This window comes from Coregonus lavaretus (assembly GCF_964263955.1).
Source record: "Coregonus lavaretus genome assembly, chromosome: 16".
Taxonomy (NCBI): domain Eukaryota; kingdom Metazoa; phylum Chordata; class Actinopteri; order Salmoniformes; family Salmonidae; genus Coregonus; species Coregonus lavaretus.
The window spans coordinates 30,861,248-30,881,374 of NC_140003.1; the positions used below are offsets into that span (position 1 = coordinate 30,861,248).

At 43.1% G+C, this 20,127-nt stretch overlaps 1 protein-coding gene across 2 annotated transcripts in view; it reads right to left on the minus strand.

Annotated features, from left to right (window-relative positions):
- Positions 1–18,528, minus strand: part of LOC311143326 (TSC22 domain family protein 1-like) — an 82,441-nt gene extending 63,913 nt beyond the window's left edge. The window contains exons 1-2 of one of the 2 annotated variants that reach the window (XM_084179159.1): positions 18,389–18,528; positions 15,215–17,882 (exon numbers count right to left, since the gene is read on the minus strand). In XM_084179159.1, coding sequence (XP_084035285.1) covers positions 15,215–17,859 — 2,645 coding nt within the window. In that variant the 5' untranslated portion in view covers positions 17,860–17,882; positions 18,389–18,528. Of the gene's footprint in view, positions 1–15,214 lie in introns of both variants that reach the window. The other variant, XM_084179158.1, reaches the window with a different exon arrangement.
- Positions 18,529–20,127: the final 1,599 nt, after the last annotated feature.

Here is a 20,127-nt window from a genome sequence, read left to right on the forward strand (position 1 = left end):
CGCGCTACCTGTCTCACTCTTTTCCGGCCTCCAGCTTTTCCTGCTGGAGCCCGCCGCTTAAAGGTGGGGGGCGCGGACCGGTCATAGAGCCCATAGAGTTAAAGTTGGTGGACTGTAACCTGTAAAATCCATAGATTTAGGAGGTCTTCTAGTGGCCATTAGCTGTAAAAATCCATAGATTAGCCGCAGTTATATAAGCCGCAGGGTCGAAAAATGGGAAAAAAGGCGTGGCTTATAGTCACGAAAGTTACGGTACTTTAAGAATTGAAGGTCAGTCAATCTGGAACATTTCAAGTACTTTGAAAGTTTTTTCAAGTGCAGTCGCAAAAACAATCAAGCGCTATGATGAAACTGGCTCTCATGAGGACCGCCACAGGAAAGGAAGACCCAGAGTTACCTCTGCTGCAGAGGATAAGTTCATTAGAGTTAACTGCACCTCAGATTGCAGCCCAAATAAATAAATGCTTCACAGAGTTCAAGTAACAGACACAACTCAATATCAACTGTTCAGAGGAGACTGCGTGAATCAGGCCTTCGTGGTTGAATTGCTGCAAAGAAACCACTACTAAAGGACAATAGGTAGAAGAAGAGACTTGCTTGGGCCAAGAAACACGAGCAATGGACATTAGACTGGTGGAAATCTGTCCTTTGGTCTGATGAGTCCAAATTTGAGCTTTTTGGTTCCAACCGCCGTGTCTTTGTGAGACGCAGAGTAGGTGAACGGATGATCTCTGCATGTGTGGTTCCCACCGTGAAGCATGGAGGAGGCGGTGTGATGGTGCTTTGCTGGTGACACTGATTTCTGTAGAATACAAGGCACACTTAACCAGCATGGCTACCACAGCATTCTGCAGCGATACACCATCCCATCTGGTTTGCGCTTAGTGGGACTATCATTTGTTTTTCAACAGGACAATGACCCAACACACCTCCAGCCTGTGCAAGGGCTATTTGACCAAGAAAGAGAGTGATGGAGTGCTGCATCAGATGACCTGGCCTCCACAATCACCGGACTTCAACCCAATTGAGATGGTTTGGGATGAGTTGGACCGCAGAGTGAAGGAAAAGCAGCCAACAAGTGCTCAGCATATGTGGGAACTCCGTCAAGACTGTGGGAAAAAGCATTCCAGGTGAAGCTGGTTGAGAGAATGCCAAGAGTGTGCAAAGCTGTCATCAATGCAAAGGGGGGCTACTTTGAAGAATCTAAAATCTAAAATATATTTTGATTTGTTTAACACTTCTTTGGTTACTACATGATTCCATATGTGTAATTTCATAGTTTTGATGTCTTCACTGTTATTCTACAATGTAGAAAATAGTAAAAATAAAGAAAAACCCTTGAATGAGTAGGCGTGTCCAAACTTTTGACTGGTACTGTGTGTGTGTGTGTGTGTGTGTGTGTGTGTGTGTGTGTGTGTGTGTGTGTGTGTGTGTGTGTGTGTGTACACACACACACTACCGTTCAAAAGTTTGGGGTCACTTAGAAATGTCCTTGTTTTCCATGAAAACATACATGAAATGAGTTTGAATAGGAAATATAGCAAAATGCATTGGAAATGTAGTCATTGACAAGGTTAGAAATAACGATTTTTTTATAGAAATAACAATTGTGTCCTTCAAACTTAGCTTTCGTCAAAGGATCCTCCATTTGCAGCAATTACAGTCTTGCAGACCTTTGGCATTCTAGTTGTCAATTTGTTGAGGTAATCTGAAGAGATTTTACCCCATGCTTCCTGAAGCACCTCCCACAAGTTGGATTGGCTTGATGGGCACTTCTTACGTACCATACAGTCAAGCTGCTCCCACAACAGCTCAATAGGGTTGAGATCCGGTGACTGTGCTGGCCACTCCATTATAGACAGAATACCAGCTGACTGCTTCTGCCCTAAATAGTTCTTGCATAGTTTGGAGCTGTGCTTTGGGTCATTGTCCTGTTGTAGGAGGAAATTGGGTCCAATCAAGCGCCGTCCATAGGGTATGGCAAGGCTTTGCAAAATGGAGTGATAGCCTTCCTTCTTCAAGATCCCTTTTACCCTGTACAAATCTCCCACTTTACCACCACCAAAGCACCCCCAGACCATTACATTGCCTCCACCATGCTTGACAGATGGCATCAAGCACTCCTTCAGCATCTTTTCATTTGGTCTGCGTCTCACAAATGTTCTCTTTGTGATCCGAACACCTCAAACTTCGATACGTCTGTCCATAACACTTTTTTCCAATCTTCCTCTGTCCAATGTCTGTGATCTTTTGCCCATCTTAATCTTTTCTTTTTATTGGCCAATCTGAGATATGGCTTTTTCTTTGCAACTCTGCCTAGAAGGTCAGCATCCCGGAGTCGCCTCTTCACTGTTGACGTTGAGACTGGTGTTTTGCGGGTACTATTTAATGAAGCTGCCAGTTGAGGACCTGTGAGGTGTTTTTCTCAAACTAGTCTCTAATGTATTTGTCCTCTTGCTCAGTTGTGCACCGGGGCCTCCCACTCCTCTTTCTATTCAGGTTAGAGCCAGTTTGCGCTGTTATGTGAAGGGAGTAGTACACAGCATTGTACGAGATCTTCAGTTTCTTGGCCATTTCTCGCATGGAATAGCCTTCATTTCTCAAACAAGAACAGAGTGACGAGTTTCAGAAGAAAGTTATTTGTTTCTGGCCATTTTGAGCCTTTAATCGAACCCACAATTGCTGACGCTTCAGATACTCAAATAGTCTCAAGAAGGCCCGTTTTATTGCTTCTTTAGTCAGCACAACAGTTTTCAGCTGTGCTAACATAATTTGCAAAAGGGTTTTCTAATGATCAATTAGCCGTTTAAAATGATAAACTTGGATTAGCAAACACAACGTGCCATTGGAACACAGGACTGATGGTTGCTGATAATGGACCTCTGTACGTCTATGTAGATATTCAAAAAAAAAAAAAAAAATCAGCCGTTTCCAGCTACAATAGCCATTTACAACATTAACAATGTGTACACTGTATTTCTGATCAATTTGATGTTATTTTAAAATGGACAAAAAATTGCTTTTCTTTTGAAAACAAGGACATTTCTAAGTGACCCCAAACTTTTGAACGGTAGTGTAAATAGACACATCCTATGTGTTTTAATCAAATCAACTATATGCAGTGATGAAAATAATGATGAAATAACTAAGACTGACAAATGACTAGAGGGGGTAATACCGCAATTGATTCGATTGTGCCAGGCTCAGACTTGCTGCGTGGTGTTAAATAAATGAATAAATAAATGACAGCGAGTGACTGTGACTAGCACCCGTTGTCTCGCTCTCTCCTCCCTGCTGCAGCGACCACCGCAGAACATCAGTGTTTATCACACTGTCCGCGTTGCTGAAGCTGCAACATAATTACAGCCATCTGACTGAAAAGTTCTGTTACCAAAAAATCGCATTTGTTTAGGAAAAATATTCCCTATTCCCTCAACCCTTGCCCTCTTTACATGACATTTATGCATCGCATGCACGTTACCAATAGGGCTTGACCTAAAGCCTATCATAATCACATGAATAAATTGGTTAAAACAAACTCCGAACACATTGACAGCAAAATGGATGCAGAGGACGTGACAAATAAACTCCAAACGGCGGAATGTTTACTGGTTGCTCAGGAGGTAAAGGGGAAGTCAGATGTGTGGAATAAATTTGACTAGTTGTGAAAAATATTGGAGGTCAAGAAAAAGAAGGTAAGGAGCAAGCACTGCATGCATATTATGTGTGCCAAACATGTACAGTTAGATTACAATATCATTTTTCTAACCGTTTGGAACAATGTAAACACTAAAACTTTAAGCGTACCAGAGTCTGTTGTAAAACAAAATGTCAAGCCTTTATTACAGCAAAGGCTAAAAACAGTCCCATTCATTCGGGAATGCAATTTCCAAAATTGAACGGTTTATTTGTGGTTTAAGCTAAATTATTCAAGGATAGCTTTGTTATTTTATTTTGAAACTAAAATGCTTGATTGCATTTCAAATCATGAATGACTCGTATGCTTTGTGACGACATGAACAAATTAATGATTGATTGATACAGTAGCCTATATACAGAGCATTCGGAAAGTATTCAGACCCATTTTCTTAAGTTACAGCCTTACTCTAAAAATGATTAAATTGTTTTTTTTCCTCATCAATCTACACACAATACCCCAATAATGACAAAGCAAACAGATTTATACACATTTTTGCAAATGTATATATAAAAAAATAATCCTGAAATATCAAATTTACATAATTATTCAGACCCTTTACTCAGTACTTTGTTGAAGCACCTTTGGCAGCGATTACTGCCTCAAGCTTGGCACATCTGTATTTGGGGAGTTTCTCCCATTCTCCTCTGTAGAACCTCTCAAGCTCTATCAGGTTGGATGGGGAGCGTTGCTGCACAGCTATTTTCAGTTCCCTCCAGAGATGTTCAATCGGGTTTGAGTCCGGACTCTGGCTGGTCCACTCAAGGACATTAAGAGACTTGACCCAAAGCTACTCTTGCGTTGTCTTGGCTGTGGGATTAGGGTCATTGTCCTGTTGGAAGGGGAATCTTCACCCCAGTCTGAGTCCATAGCGCTCTAGAGCAGGTTTTCATCAAGGATTTCTCTGTACTTTGCTCCGTTCATCTTTCCCTCGATCCTGACTAGTCTCCCAATCCCTGCCTCAGACCATACCTACTGTGAAGTTAAATTCAATGTGTCGTATTGCGTAGAAGTATGAATTTCAGTGACAAGTTTGTGGAGAATGTTTAGAAAACATGAACAAGCGTCCGGGGGACGGGGCTGACAGGATGCTTGGCCTGGTATATAGTTTGTAAAGATGTTGGTATCGTGACAAGCCTAGTTAAGGATATACAGTGCATTTGGAAAGTATTCAGACCCCTTGACTCTTTCCACATTTTGTTACACTACAGACTTATTCTAAAATTGATTAAATAAACGTTTTTCCCTCATCAACCTACACACAATACCCCATAATGACAAAGTGAAAACAGGTTATTAATTTTTTTTCCATCTGTATTACAAATAAAAAAAACAAAAATACCTTATTTAAGTAAGTACTCAGACCCTTTACTATGACACTTGAAATTAAGCTCAGGTGCATCCTGTTTTCATTGATCATCCGTGAGATGTTTCTACAAGTTGATTGGAGTGCACCTGTGTTAAATTCAATTGATTGGACATGATTTGGAAAGGCACACATCTGACTATATTAAGTCCCACAGTTGACAGTGCATGTCAGACAAAAACCAAGCCATGAGGTCGAAGGAATTGTCCATAGAGCTCCGAGACAGGATTGTGTTGAGGCACAGATCTGGGGAAGGGTACCAAAACATTTCTGCAGCATTGAAGATCCAAGAACACAGTGGCCTCCATCATTCTTAAATGGAAGAAGTTTGGAATCACCAAGACTCGTCCTAGATCTGGCCGCCCGGCCAAACTGAGCAATCAGGGCAGAAGGGCCTTGGTCAGGGAGGTGACCAAGAACCCGATGGTCAATCTGACAGAGCTCCAGAGTTCCTCTGTGGAGATCCTTCCAGAAGGACATCGATCTCTGCAGCACTCCACCAATCAGGCCTTTATGGTAGAGTGGCCAGATGGAAGCCACTCCTCAGTAAAAGGCACGACAGCCCGCTTGGAGTTTGCCAAAAGGCACCTAAAGGACTCTCAGACCATGAGAAACAAGATTCTCTGGTCTGCTGAAACCAAGCTTGAACTCTTTGGCCTGAATGCCAAGCATCACATCTGGAGGAAACCTGGCACCATCCCTACGGTGAAGCATGGTGGTGGCAGCATCATGCTGTGGGGATGTTTATCAGCGTCAGGGACTGGGAAACTAGTCAGGATCGAGGGAAAGATGAACGGATCAAAGTACAGAGAGATCCTTGATGAAAACCTGCTTCAGAGCACTCAGGACCTCAGACTGGGGTGAAGATTCCCCTTCCAACAGGACAACGACCCTAAGCACACAGCCAAGACAACGCAGGAGTTGCTTCAGGACAAGTCTCTTAATGTCGTTGAGTGGCCCAGCCAGATCCCGGACTTGAACCCGATCTAACATCTCTGGAGAGACCTGAAAATAGCTGTGCAGCAACGCTCCCCAGCCAACCTGACAGAGCGAGAGAGGATCTGCAGAGAAGAATGGGAGAAACTCCCAAAATACAGGTGTGCCAAGTTTGTAGCGTCATACCCAAGAAAACTCGAGGCTGTAATTGCTGCCAAAGGTGCTTCAACAAAGTACTGAGTAAAAGGTCTGAATACTTACAGTGGGGAAAAAAAGTATTTAGTCAGCCACCAATTGTGCAAGTTCTCCCACTTAAAAAGATGAGAGAGGCCTGTAATTTTCATCATAGGTACACGTCAACTATGACAGACAAAATTAGAAAAAGAAATCCAGAAAATCACATTGTAGGATTTTTTATGAATTTATTTGCAAATTATGGTGGAAAATAAGTATTTGGTCAATAACAAAAGTTTCTCAATACTTTGTTATATACCCTTTGTTGGCAATGACACAGGTCAAACGTTTTCTGTAAGTCTTCACAAGGTTTTCACACACTGTTGCTGGTATTTTGGCCCATTCCTCCATGCAGATCTCCTCTAGAGCAGTGATGTTTTGGGGCTGTCGCTGGGCAACACGGACTTTCAACTCCCTCCAAAGATTTTCTATGGGGTTGAGATCTGGAGACTGGCTAGGCCACTCCAGGACCTTGAAATGCTTCTTACGAAGCCACTCCTTCGTTGCCCGGACGAAGGAGTGGCTTCGTAAGAAGCATTTGTTTCCACCCCCATGCTTCACAGTAGGTATGGTGTTCTTTGGATGCAACTCAGCATTCTTTGTCCTCCAAACACGACGAGTTGAGTTTTTACCAAAAAGTTCTATTTTGGTTTCATCTGACCATATGACATTCTCCCAATCCTCTTCTGGATCATCCAAATGCACTCTAGCAAACTTCAGACGGGCCTGGACATGTACTGGCTTAAGCAGGGGGACATGTCTTGCACTGCAGGAATTGAGTCCCTGGCGGCGTAGTGTGTTACTGATGGTAGGCTTTGTTACTTTGGTCCCAGCTCTCTGCAGGTCATTCACTAGGTCCCCCCGTGTGGTTCTGGGATTTTTGCTCACCGTTCTTGTGATCATTTTGACCCCACGGGGTGAGATCATGCGTGGAGCCCCAGATCGAGGGAGATTATCAGTGGTCTTGTATGTCTTCCATTTCCTAATAATTGCTCCCACAGTTGATTTCTTCAAACCAAGCTGCTTACCTATTGCAGATTCAGTCTTCCCAGCCTGGTGCAGGTCTACAATTTTGTTTCTGGTGTCCTTTGACAGCTCTTTGGTCTTGGCCATAGTGGAGTTTGGAGTGTGACTGTTTGAGGTTGTGGACAGGTGTCTTTTATACTGATAACAAGTTCAAACAGGTGCCATTAATACAGGTAACGAGTGGAGGACAGAGGAGCCTCTTAAAGAAGAAGTACAGGTCTGTGAGAGCCAGAAATCTTGCTTGTTTGTAGGTGACCAAATACTTATTTTCCACCATAATTTGCAAATAAATTCATAAAAAAATCCTACAATGTGATTTTTTGGATTTTTTTTCCTCAATTTGTCTGTCATAGTTGACGTGTACATATGATGAAAATTACAGGCCTCTCTCATCTTTTTAAGTGGGAGAACTTGCACAATTGGTGGCTGACTAAATACTTTTTTTCCCCCACTGTATGTAAATGTTTTATTTCTGTTTTTTATTTTTAAACAATTTGCAAACATTTCTAAAAAAAAATTGAAAGTCTAACAGAACAGATAAATGGCAATAAAAACTGTAACATAGAGGCTCAGAATAAATTAGAGGAAAAACAAAAAGAAATGGAAAAACTTATTCAAGAAAGATCAAGTGTAATATATTATAAAAATAAAGCAAACTGGATGGAATATGGGGAAAAATGCACAAAATTATTTTTTAATCTTCAACATAGGAATGCTACCAAAAAGAACTTAATGAAACTGGTTACAATTGACGGAGTCACCCATAAATCACCAAATGATATTTTGACGGAAGAAACAAAGTACTTTAAGCATATGTTTTCTTTTCAGTCGCCTCCATCTCCTCTAACTGAAGCTAATTGTAGAGATTTCTTTTCTATTGATAATGTCAAATTAACAGCCACACAGAAAGACTCATGTGAAGGTGAAATTACAGAGGATGAACTTCTGGATGCAATTAAAGACTTTAAGTCTGGGAAAACTCCAGGGTTGGATGGCATACCAGTTGAGGTATACCAAAACTTTTTTGATATACTAAGAGGACCGTTATTAGCATGTTTTAACCACTCCTATGTAAACATTTACATTTAAGTCATTTAGCAGACGCTCTTATCCAGAGCGACTTACAGTTAGTGAATACACATATATATATATATATATATATATATATATATATATATATATATATATATATATATATATATATATATATATATATATATGTTTATTTTTTTCATACTGGTCCCCCGTGGGAAACGAACCCACAACCCTGGCGTTGCAAACGCCATGCTCTATCAACTGAGCTACATCCCTGCCGGCCATTCCCTCCCCTACCCTGGACAACGCTAGGCCAATTGTGCGCTGCCCATGAGTCTCCCCGTCGCGGCCGGCTGCGACAGAGCCTGGATTCGAACCAGGATCTCTAGTGGCACAGCTAGCACTGCGATGCAGTGCCTTAGACCACTGCGGTATATTATCTGACACTCAAGAAGAAGATCTCATTATTACTGAAACAGGATACAAGTGGAAAATATAAAGATCCAGTCCATTTACAAAATTGGAGGCCCCTTACACTTCAGTGTTGCAAAAATCCTAGCAAAATGTATAGCGCATAGAATTAAAAAGGTATTGTCGGATATTATTCATTCTAATCAGACAGGTTTTTTACATGGAAGATACATTGGAGATAATATAAGGCAAGTATTGGAAACAATAGAACACTATTGAAAATATGGGAAACCAGGCCTGCTATTCTTAGCAGACTTCAAAAAGGCATTTGATAAAATTCGACTGGGGTTTATATATAAATGCCTGGAGCATTTCAATTTTGGAGAATCTCTTATAAAATGGGTCAAAATCATGTATAGTAACCCTAGGTGTAAAATAGTAAATAATGGCTATTTCTCAGAAAGTTTTAAACTGTCAAGAGGAGTGAAACAAGGTTGTCCACTATCGGCATATCTATTTATTGTGGCCATTGAGATGTTAGCAATTAAAATCAGATCCAATAATAATACCAGAGGATTAGAAATACAGGGCTTAAAAACAAAGGTGTCATTGTACGCTGATGATTCATGTTTTCTTTTAAATCCACAACTAGAATCCCTCCACAGCCTCATAGAGGATCTAGATATATTTTCTAACCTCTCTGGATTACAACCAAATTATGACAAATGTACTATATTACATATTGGATCACTAAAAAAATACAATTTTTACATTACCATGTAGTTTACCAATAAAATGGTCTGATGGTGATGTGGATATACTCGGAATACATATCCCAAAGGAAATAAATGATCTCACTTCAATAAATTTTAATAGAAAGTTAGCAAAAATAGATAAGATCTTACTACCATGGAAAGGAAAATACCTGTCAATTTGTGGAAAAATCACCCTGATTAACTCTTTAGTATTATCCCAGTTTACCTATTTGCTTATGGTCTTGCCTACGCCTAGCGAACAGTTTTTTAAATTATATGAGAAAAAAAATATTCAATTTTATTTGGAACGGCAAGCCAGACAAAATTAAAAGGGCATATTTATATAATGAATTTGAATGAGGACAGAAATTATTAAATATTAAAGCATTAGACCTATCACTAAAAGCTTCAGGTCATACAAAAGTTATACTTAAACCCGAACTGGTTCTCAAGCAAATTAGTAAGATTGTCTCACCCAATGTTCAAGAAAGGCCTTTTTCCCTTTATTCAGATTACAACAACTCATTTGCAGTTATTTGAAAAGGAAATCATCTCCCAAATATCACTATTTCTAAAACAAGCCATAGAAAGTTGGTTGCAATTTCAATTTAATCCTCCAGAAACGACAGAACAAATAATGCAACCAATATTGTGGTTAAATTCAAATATACTAATTGACAAAAAACCTTTATTTTTTGACAGAATGTTTAAAAAAGGTATAATCTTCGTAAATGATATCATCGGTAGGACTGGTGGAGTTATGTCGCACATGCAGCTAACAAAAACATATGGAAATGTCTGCTCTATCCAAAATTACAACCAAATAATTGCAGCCTTCCCGCAAAAGTGGAAGAGGAAAGTGGAAGGGGGAGAAAATAAGGAACTTGTCTGTCGTCCTTGCATTAAAGAAAATAATTGGTTAAGGAAAACTGTGATATACTTTTTTATTTATCAGTTTCACTTAAGGACCAAAGGATTGACAGCCGTCCCATATAGATTGCAAAATAGTTGGGAAGAGATCTTTGGCGTACCGATCCCATGGCATAGTGTTTATGAACTGACACGCAAAACGACACCGGATTCAAAAATGAGAATCTTTCAATTTAAATTATTATATAAAATTCTTGCTACCAATAGAATGTTATTTATATGGGGGATACAATCTTCCCAGCTCTGCAGATTTTGCTGTGAAGAGACAGAATCATTAGATCATTTGTTTTGGTTCTGTCCATTTGTAGCTTGTTTTTGGACACAGGTCCAGGAATGGCTAAAGGATTGCAATATTTACCTGGAGCTAACCTTGCAGATAGCATTACTGTGTGATCTGAAAAGTCATAGTCAATCAATCAATAATATAATAATACTTTTAGCAAAAATGTTTATTTTTAATTCACAATCTGTAGAAGCAATGAGAATAGAAAGGTTCAGAACTTTTGTAAAACATCACAGTACGGTTGAAATATATATGGCAAATAGAAATCCTATTTGGATGGTGTTAAGATATAGATGGGAGGTATTGAATAGAGTTGAAGGATGGGACTAATAACCAATAACAACAAATAATAACAAAGAATGCTAATAATGTAAGCATACTGTGTCCATAATAAGTATATACGTTGTATGTTGGGAGCTTTTGGGAAAGAGCACAGTTAGAAAGATATGGCATATAGAAGCAAACCGGATGGACATCATCGGAGAGGTTGAGAGTAGAAGTTGTTCAGGAGCAAAAAATTATAAGAAATAAAAAAGTATATATATATATATATATATATATATATATATATATATATATATATAATAGAATTAATGTAAAATTAACTCTGTCCATAAGGTGTAGATAGTAAGTATAGATCGGAAGTAGAGGCCTGGGCATTGTTGTTCACTAATTTACTCCAAGTAGGGAAAGGATGGCAGGGTTGAAAAGTAATAAAGGGGAGTATATATATATATATATAAAAAACATGGGGGATTGGAAGTGATGCAGACAATTACATTGATAGAAGATACAATCTATCTGCAATATTAAGCTGATCCATCCCCCCGAATTTTTTTAAAATTACAAAAAAAAACATATCTGAAAATAAAAAATAAAAAAAATATACAAAAAATTTAAATACCTAATAAAAAAAATAATTTCTAAAAACCTGTTTTTGATTTGTCATTATGGGGTATTGTGTGTAGATTGATAAGGGGAAAATAAACAATTTAATCCATTTTAGAATAAGGCTGTAAAGTAACAAAATGTGGAAAAAGTCAAGGGGTCTGAATACATGGTATATTTGAAAATGTGAATATTTTCCTTATTGTTGTTTTTGTGTGTAGCCAAGCCTTCCTTTCAAAGTGGCTATATAGCTATATATGGCTATATTTTACCCTAAGACTTTGAGATACAGACTTTTGTCGATGTGTCTGTTCTCCCAAAAATGCCTGTCCAAACTAACAACATTACAATTCAGTGAGTTTTTATCATTATGTCCAACATCATCAGAGTTTGGGCTGTTAATGTGAGAGAAAAAAACTCCTGGCCCTAATAAAGAGATGCAAATCAGTGAAATTGAGAAATCTGCCAGCACAAGGAGAATTATTGGCAAGGGACCAGAGCAGTGGGTTCTTGCAGGGTTTGCAAACGAAGATGCTAACGTGATGAAACCTTAGGCCTATGTGTTTTGGGGATCCAACTAAACAGAAAACGACGTCAGCAATATGACTCAATATACCTTGCATTTCAGGGCTGAAAAAATCTGACCACTATCAGCATTACAAGAACGAAAGGTAAAACGATGCAAGGCATGATGTCAATTAGCCTAGTACAATAGAGGCCCAACTTCAGAAGGCAGTCATTAGTTATCCATCTCCTAACACTAAGGTCTCGATCACACCGACAGCGTCATTGCGCAAAATGGTAACCGCATCTGGATATGTGTGCAACAAAAGTTCAACATTTCTGTCAAGCTGTCTACGCATACAGTTTAATGCACACGTTCGATAAATCCAACGTATGCACCACACAGAACGCACTGTAACTGCCTCTGCAACGTAATGCTGCAAGGCAAATTCAGAGTTCAATTGGAAATGAATGTACTTCTTTTGTACCAAAACGCAATGAAGCTGTCAGTGTGATCGAGGTGTAACACCCTGGTTGAGTGTGCAGCATAGCGGCGTGTGTAATGAGGGGTTAACACAGAGTAAGCATTCATTAATTCCTGCTGCCTGCCTGTGCTGATGAACTCTGACAGTGGAGCTGCCTGGGCTGTTTAGGTGTGTCACTGACACAGCCACTCATCATTATCATCATCATATCCTACTGACATCTGCTACAGCACGCTCTGTCAGGTACTGAAAAAACTAGGTCTATACATCTACATGTTACAAACATCAATTATCATACTACCCCCATTTGCAGAACATTTAATTGTACTTCTTGTCACAAACTAATAGATTATCCTGAGGTGGCTAAGGCTAAACTCAATACAAGTCAATGTCATACAGAAGGTAAACCACTGGCTAGGAGGCTAATTCACCAAGATGATCTGCTCATTTGTGAAGGGCTTTGGGCTGCGAGCTCAAACACTGCATTTATTTAAGACTGTAATCCACATTATCCTCCTAGATTATACATTCCTCAGAGTACATCATCATGTGACAACAGCAGCCATCCCTCAGCTCCAATATCGCTACGGCTAAGTGGCAAAGACCGCCATATGACCACGTCTAGCTGGCTGTAGAATATTCAAAATGAGAAACAAAGTTCTTGTTGGTCCATATCCCTGGTTCACTACACTTTGTCTAAAACATGCTCTACACGCTGGCTTTAAGATCACATGGTGGCACCATATTCCAACACCATCACATGAGAGCCAGTTCTAGACAAAATAGAGGTTTAAGAAGGTTAGTAACCTAAACGCTGATTACTTTCTGCTGCAAAGGCAAGCACATTACAATTCCTTCCCCACTAACCTCAAATACTGATTTCTAAACATATTAGAGTGAAATTCCATTGGCTTTCCCTTACATTCATAGCACTGCCAAAGCATTACATCCGTCTCAACAATTTAACAGTTCATTCTTCAGCATAACATAAGAAGTTTCCTATAGTACTGCTGCATCCACCTCTAGGCCTGTGTCAGATCATTAAATGTGTATGAAACCTAAACCCCCTTTCCAGTGCAGTAAAACAAAGTGCTGAGTGTATAGGGCAATCCAGCCTCTCTATTTTTCCCCTCCTCATCTGCACAGATCGGAAAAGGTGAAAACAACATGGTAGAAGAAGAAATACTGCTCTGTGCAGCAGACAGGGATGGATCAATCTGTCTGTGATGCATGTCTGTCAAAAGCTGACACGACTTGGGCAGTTTGTGTGTGTGTGTACCTATGTGTGTGTTAGGGGTGTGAACGTTTAAACTAAATTGGGATCCTTAACATTAAGAAACATTTTGTGGTGGTTTTCCACCACAAAATTAAAATCACAGTGCAGCTGGCTCGCCTGCTCTCTCTTCGCTAATGAGTGAGTGTGTTCAGCCTTCAGTCTGTTGCATGTAAAATATCCTAGCCTATTAATTGATGATAGGCTATGCTTTATTGAAGTTGAGACAACGCAAGCCAAGAAACTGCGAAATACAGCATTCCTGGTGGCCGAACCCTCTCTCTCCATCCCTCGCTAGCTCACTATGAAAGATGCGAGTGTTTGTGTTCTCTGAAGTACTGCAATTTATCAGTCTCCTCCGTTCCAAAAATACTGAATCTTAGGAGTCGATTCCTAGCAGAAGATGCGTTTTCTTTATACTAAATGTCTTGGTAAGTTACGGTATTTAATAAACTTTAAAAGTACTTTTTTAGGATAGAGTGGTTGAGATTATTTGATTGAAAATTCTGGCCGCCTAGTGATGGACGTTAGTCCCGCTTCAGAAGCAGAATCCTTTACAGATAAGTTAAATGCCGTTCAGTGGCACTTCTAAACTATCTCCAGAGAAGGTTTCGTGTCGGCATTTAAAAAGCAGTAGTGTACCCTTACAGACAAACATGCCGTAGCTGAGGCGCTTTCAAGGGTACATGACTGCCCGGCCCTAGCGTTCGTACATACCTAATAGGACCATTATTCTGCACTGTGAATAGAAAAACTGAAATTGGTGGGGGGTTTTTTTACATCAAGCAAAATTGTCAATTTGTCACATCCCTAGTCTGTGTGTTTTAAATGCAGAGTCAGTGCAGTCTGAAGTAAACAAAATGTCACTTCCAGCTAAGCATGCCCTGTCTAGTGTCTAAGGAGGAGGAGAGGCAGAGTAGCATAGAGCTCTCTCAGACAGTGAGAGTGCACACATGGTTTTGTCTGCCATCTCACATACACACTGTCTGGCATCCCACTCACCCACACACGGTGCTGCCGTGGCGACCTGGATTTACCCAAACCAAACAACCACCAGGCACTCAGCAGGCTGCATCACTCCACTAGGAAGAAACCCCCCCGCCCCCTCGAAGGCTAGAATGCAAGGTCATGTTCAGGACACTGTGTTTTAAGGCCAACGCTGACTAAACATTTCATGGTCTAAATGCCATTCAGCACATCAGATCCAACATTAGGGAAGGAATTTTAAAAGCAGTATGCTGAAGGTAGAAAGGAGACAACATGGGACCATCTCTTCAGTGATATTGTCTATCAGCAGACCTACTAGTGTAGGGCCTACTGTCACTTTTATACCCCAAAAATCTATAAATAGATCAAAAACATATACTAAAAGGCACTGATTTGGGACTCACCCATCATCGTCGCTGTCCATGGCTTTGAAGAGTCCAGCGGAGGAGGTTAAGGCACTGACCGCCGTGGCGGCGGCAGCGTTACTTTCGGTCCCCAGCCCCAGGCCTGTGCCCGTCGCAGAGCCACCTTCCACAGCCAGCTTGGGCAGGGCCTGGGCCAGCAGGGCAGACTGGTGCTGGAAAAGCAGGCGCTGGGCATCCTCCAGCTGGGTGGTGGTGAAGGAGGGCAGGCTGGCGTACAGGGCACTGGCCTGGGAAGCCACAGCCTGGGTGTGGGCTTGGGCACTGCTGAAGTCCTGGAGCATGCTGACCTGGGGGTGAGACTGGGCCAGTCCACCGCCGTTCTGGGGCTGGGGGTCGCTCTGGGGGTTAGGAGGAAGCACATTGGAGACTAGGCAGCCCTGATTAGGGGGGAAAGTGTTGGACAGCTGGGTGGCAAGTCCTTGGGCTTGGCTTGGGAATGACTGCTGTTGTTGCTGATGTTGGTGGTCCAGGGGGAGAGTATGTCCTTGTGGCTGCTGCCCAAACCCGGTCACTCCTCCTGGGCCCATCTGAGGCATTAACCCCCCTCCTATAGCAGAGGCCTGGATTGAGGACTGCTGGGGCTGCTGTTGGACGAGACCCTGGGGTTGGAGCTGGGGCACGGAGCCAACCACCTGCTGCTGCGAGACTCCCATCATCTGCCCGGGTCCAGGCAGGGTCTGCGGGACAGCAGGTTGGGGTAGGCCTGCCTGGGGCTGGGGGTAGTCTGGAGGCATGCCCCCTCCCTCGCTCAGCCTGTGCGCTAGGGCTACCTCGGGAGGCGCAGAAGCCTGCTGGGTAAGAGCATAGCCCATCTGCTGCTGGGACACCCCCACTAGGCCCTGAGCTGAGCCTGGGGCCGGGATCGAGGCTGCCTGGGCGTAGGTGAGCGGCTGCTGGGGCATAGGAGTGGTAGGGTGGCCTATGGTGGTCTGGAGGCCTGCCATGTTGATGGGGGCAGGCTGGTGAATGCTGGCAGGGACTGAGGGAGCCACGGTGGTCAGCAGGTGAGACTGGGGGTGGGACAACCCCATGGGGAAACCTGGGTGGGAGGTCTGGAAGGCCTGAGGGGGGTTGGCGTAGTCCTGGTAGTGAGGGTGGGGCTGGAGTAATGGGGGGCCTCCAGCCTCTCCACTGCCCACACTCTCTATGTAGTGACTCAGTGTGCTGGTCACTGAACTCCCACTGGTGCCCTCCCTCTCCGACCCCCCTTTCACACTCTCAGGCCCACACGGTCGCATGCTCTCCACAACCCGGCCACTAGGAGCAGTAGCCTCAGAGGACATGGGGGCAGGGGCCGAAGCTGGGGTCTCCTTGTCATAGTACTCAGCACATGTCCATCTGCCCTTTTTAAATGGCTCTGAGCTGGAGTCAAGCTTGACCACTCTGAAACGGGAGCTGGTGGTGGCAGGAGCTGGGGTTGGGGCTGGCTGAGAGGAGGGGACAGAGGCTAGAGCCATGCCCGAGGAGCTCATCCCTGGCTGGGGCATGGCAGCTCCTCCACCCTGTGTGCCACTGGAGGGCCCCAACACCACAGAGGCACTGGCAGCAGCAGAAGGCATAGTGACGCTCGAGTTCACAGTTCCAGAGCTTTGGTGTTGGATCGGATTGACATTGGTGTTGCCAAAGTTACTCCCCATCGAACCTCCAACCCCCCCACCGCTACTCATCACACTAGGGGGGAAGCCACCACCACTGCTGCTAGCACTGGTGCTAACACCTCCCATCACAGGCACATTGGAAGAACTGTACATATTCACATTACAAACATTGCTGGTCAGGGGATTAGCTATGCTAACGGTAGCTACCACAGCAGAGCTGTGCATTCCAGGGAGAGAGACAGCTGCTACAGGCTGAGTAGCAACACTGGCAGAACCCACTGAAACATTCTCTAGAGGGACCTCCATGGTAGAAGGCATCTTTAGGGCACCCCCAGCCCCTCCAGGGGTGGGGGTAGAGTGGGGGGCAGAGGAAGGAGGCTGAGCCAGGGCCTGCTGAGGATGATTATGTTGCCCCTGGTGATGATGGTAGTGGTGCACATTTCCGTTCACCATCCCTCCGGGCTGGGGTCCCTGGGGTAAGGAGTGGGGGGGCTGGTTGGGGGAGATGGCCCCGGGGGTGTCCGCCTCATGGAAGTTATTCAGCGTCTCCTCCGAGGAGCTCCTTGCGCCCCCGGCCATGTCATTGGCCCTGGAGAGGGAGACATCCAGGATCTCTGAAGAGGACAGATCCTCTGTATGAGACTCATCCAGATCATCATAGCTCTCTGTGTCCTCTGCTATGCTGTTGTTGGTGCTCACAGAGATCTGGGCTGGAGTCACACTGGTGATCTGGAAACCGCTCTTCTTCTTCATCAGCTGAGACCCAGAGGAGGGAGCCTGGGGCTGGGGCTGTGGCGGGGGCTGGGAGTGCAGGTTCAGGCTGTGGGGAGGGTGCTGAGGCCCGGGGGAGGATGATCCAACAGGGGGTTGAGACTGCATCAAGAGGGCGGATTGGTAGTCTTCAATGGGAACGTGGCTTTTGCTAACAGCCGAACTAGTCGGTGTTGACAACGTGGGAACACTCCCGGCGCCGGTGTTAATGTTACTAACGTTACCCCTTCTAGGAAAATTCGCCGGGTGCGCCATCTTTCTGACGCTGCCAGAGTCTCCTGCAGAATGAGGATGGTGCATTTTGAAAGATTCCAGGGGATAACGTTACACTTCGTTAGGGCCGCCGTTTTGACAAAGACTGCTATTTAACAATATATCAACCGACAATAAATAATCCGTCTGAAAGACAAGGTCAAATTATTTAGCTTTTTGGATTATCTAAACGTCTCCCCTCGTGACGGAGAATGCTCGCGTTTGACAATCAGTTGACGAGCCGAAATGCTAACAAGCTAACTAGCTAGTTAGCTAGACTAACATCCGCGTTTGGGCTTGCTAGCCAGTTACAGACGCGTATGTTCTCACATACAAGCCAACATTTCGTCGTTTAATATATTATCTCAATAGGTCAAATAAATTGTTATAACACAAACTGAGTAAGCAATACACATCCAAAACGAGAGCTGATACAGAAGTGCAACGTTAACTCCATCACTATCCACACACTGTGGTGAGTTGCATTATTGAATTTCTCAGAAGCAAAAAATGAAAACAAGCAATCCTTTACCGATATAATGTTGTCCTTAGGAGAATATATCCACTTAATTGTCTCGCAAAACGGGTTAATCCATTCTGAAAAGTCTTTGTTATAGCTAGCTAGTCCAATGTTTGCTGTATCACTCCCTCTTCCAAAAGCTATCCACAGCCAGTCCGCCTTCTTGTTCTTGCACTGTGGCTCGAGCCGTTGGAGTGTGACGGGAGGAGGCTTTCTACATAGTTACCACAGCCACAACGTTAAAATTGGCTATATCGTAAAAATTCATGAAAACAAAAAAGCTTTTTGGTCTTAATTTAAGGTTAGGGTTAGGCATAATATTAGCAGTGTGGTTGAAGTTAGGGTTAGGTTTAAAATCGGAAGACAATTTGTAGAAATGGGCGTGGTTTATGAATTTGTGGCTGTGGTAACTAGTGACGACCGAGGAGGAGAGAACTTGCTAACATGGCGACCGCGCATGCTCTCTGACGCCCAGACAAGCTAGACAAAAAGCAGTCTGGAGAGAAGAGGATGAGGAACAACAGGGGAGAGGCAGGCAACGGACAAAAAAAGAGTTTCAGTAGGCCTAAAATACCAAGGGACAGAGACAGTGGGGCAGAACGACTCTTACAGCATATTCCCATTCCTTTACCCTTGTGCAACTCAACTGGATAAAAGCATGTGCTTGCAGCTTGTCATGATTTCAAATAGGCTTATGAGAGATGGATAGGGAAATGTGTTATGGGTGTCATAATGCCAATCACATAATTTTCATGAACAGTAGACAAGAGTATCAACATGGTGCGATAAATCACTTAAAAAGTGTATGTTCCATCAGCCATATTGTTATGTCGTTTTCATAGGGCCTCAGAGTTCTGTTTTACCTTTAACTTCTAACAAAAACAACAAAAGGAAATGTTTTGGTCTGAACAAAACTCTAACAACACAAACAACAAGATCAGTTGTGTGTTTTTATTGTGAAACAAAGACATGCAGAGAGGTACTGGACTATTCTGCAGACAGAATGGAGCGGCCAGACGTGTTCACTGCACTGACGATTATTCTACATGCATGTATTGTGTGTGTGTGTGTTTATTGTGGTGGGTACTCCAGGTCAACAACCCCTCCCGTCGCCAGGAAGTGTGTTCTGGATGTGTACACTGTACCTCCACCTCCCTGTATTCTGGTGCCTTCTGTTTTATCAGTGTGGGCTGCCATGGAGACCAGACCTACCTGTTGTTGTGAATGTCTTAGTGTATAACAGCAGATAGTCTGGTACCATCTGAATGTGCTTTGTTTGGCCAACTTCTCTGACTATCGTTGTCATGACATACTCCTCTCCTCCTATTCTCTCTTCTCCTCTCATCCTATTTCCTCTACTCTCCTCTCACCTCCTCCCATCCCTGACTAATTTGCTCAGTCACAGCCACCAGCTAGTTAATTAAAACACCAGAAGGCCCTCAGGACTCTTACACTCAGGACTGTTACACTCAGGTGGGACGCTGTATGGTGAGAGGAGTTAGGGAGAGAGAGGGATGTGTGTTTGTGGAGAGGAGAGAGGAAGATTAAGTGAGTGAATGAAATAGAGAGAGAATCAGAGAGAGCGACTATGGGGGAGATAGACAGTACAGAGAGAGAGCAATAGACGATTGAATTGAGAGCGAGTGAGAGCATGTGCCCATTGTGGGTGACTGGCAGGGAGACAGGCAGCAGCAGGCTGTGACCAGACCATGCAGGCAGACAGATTGCGCTCATCCATACAAATGACGGAG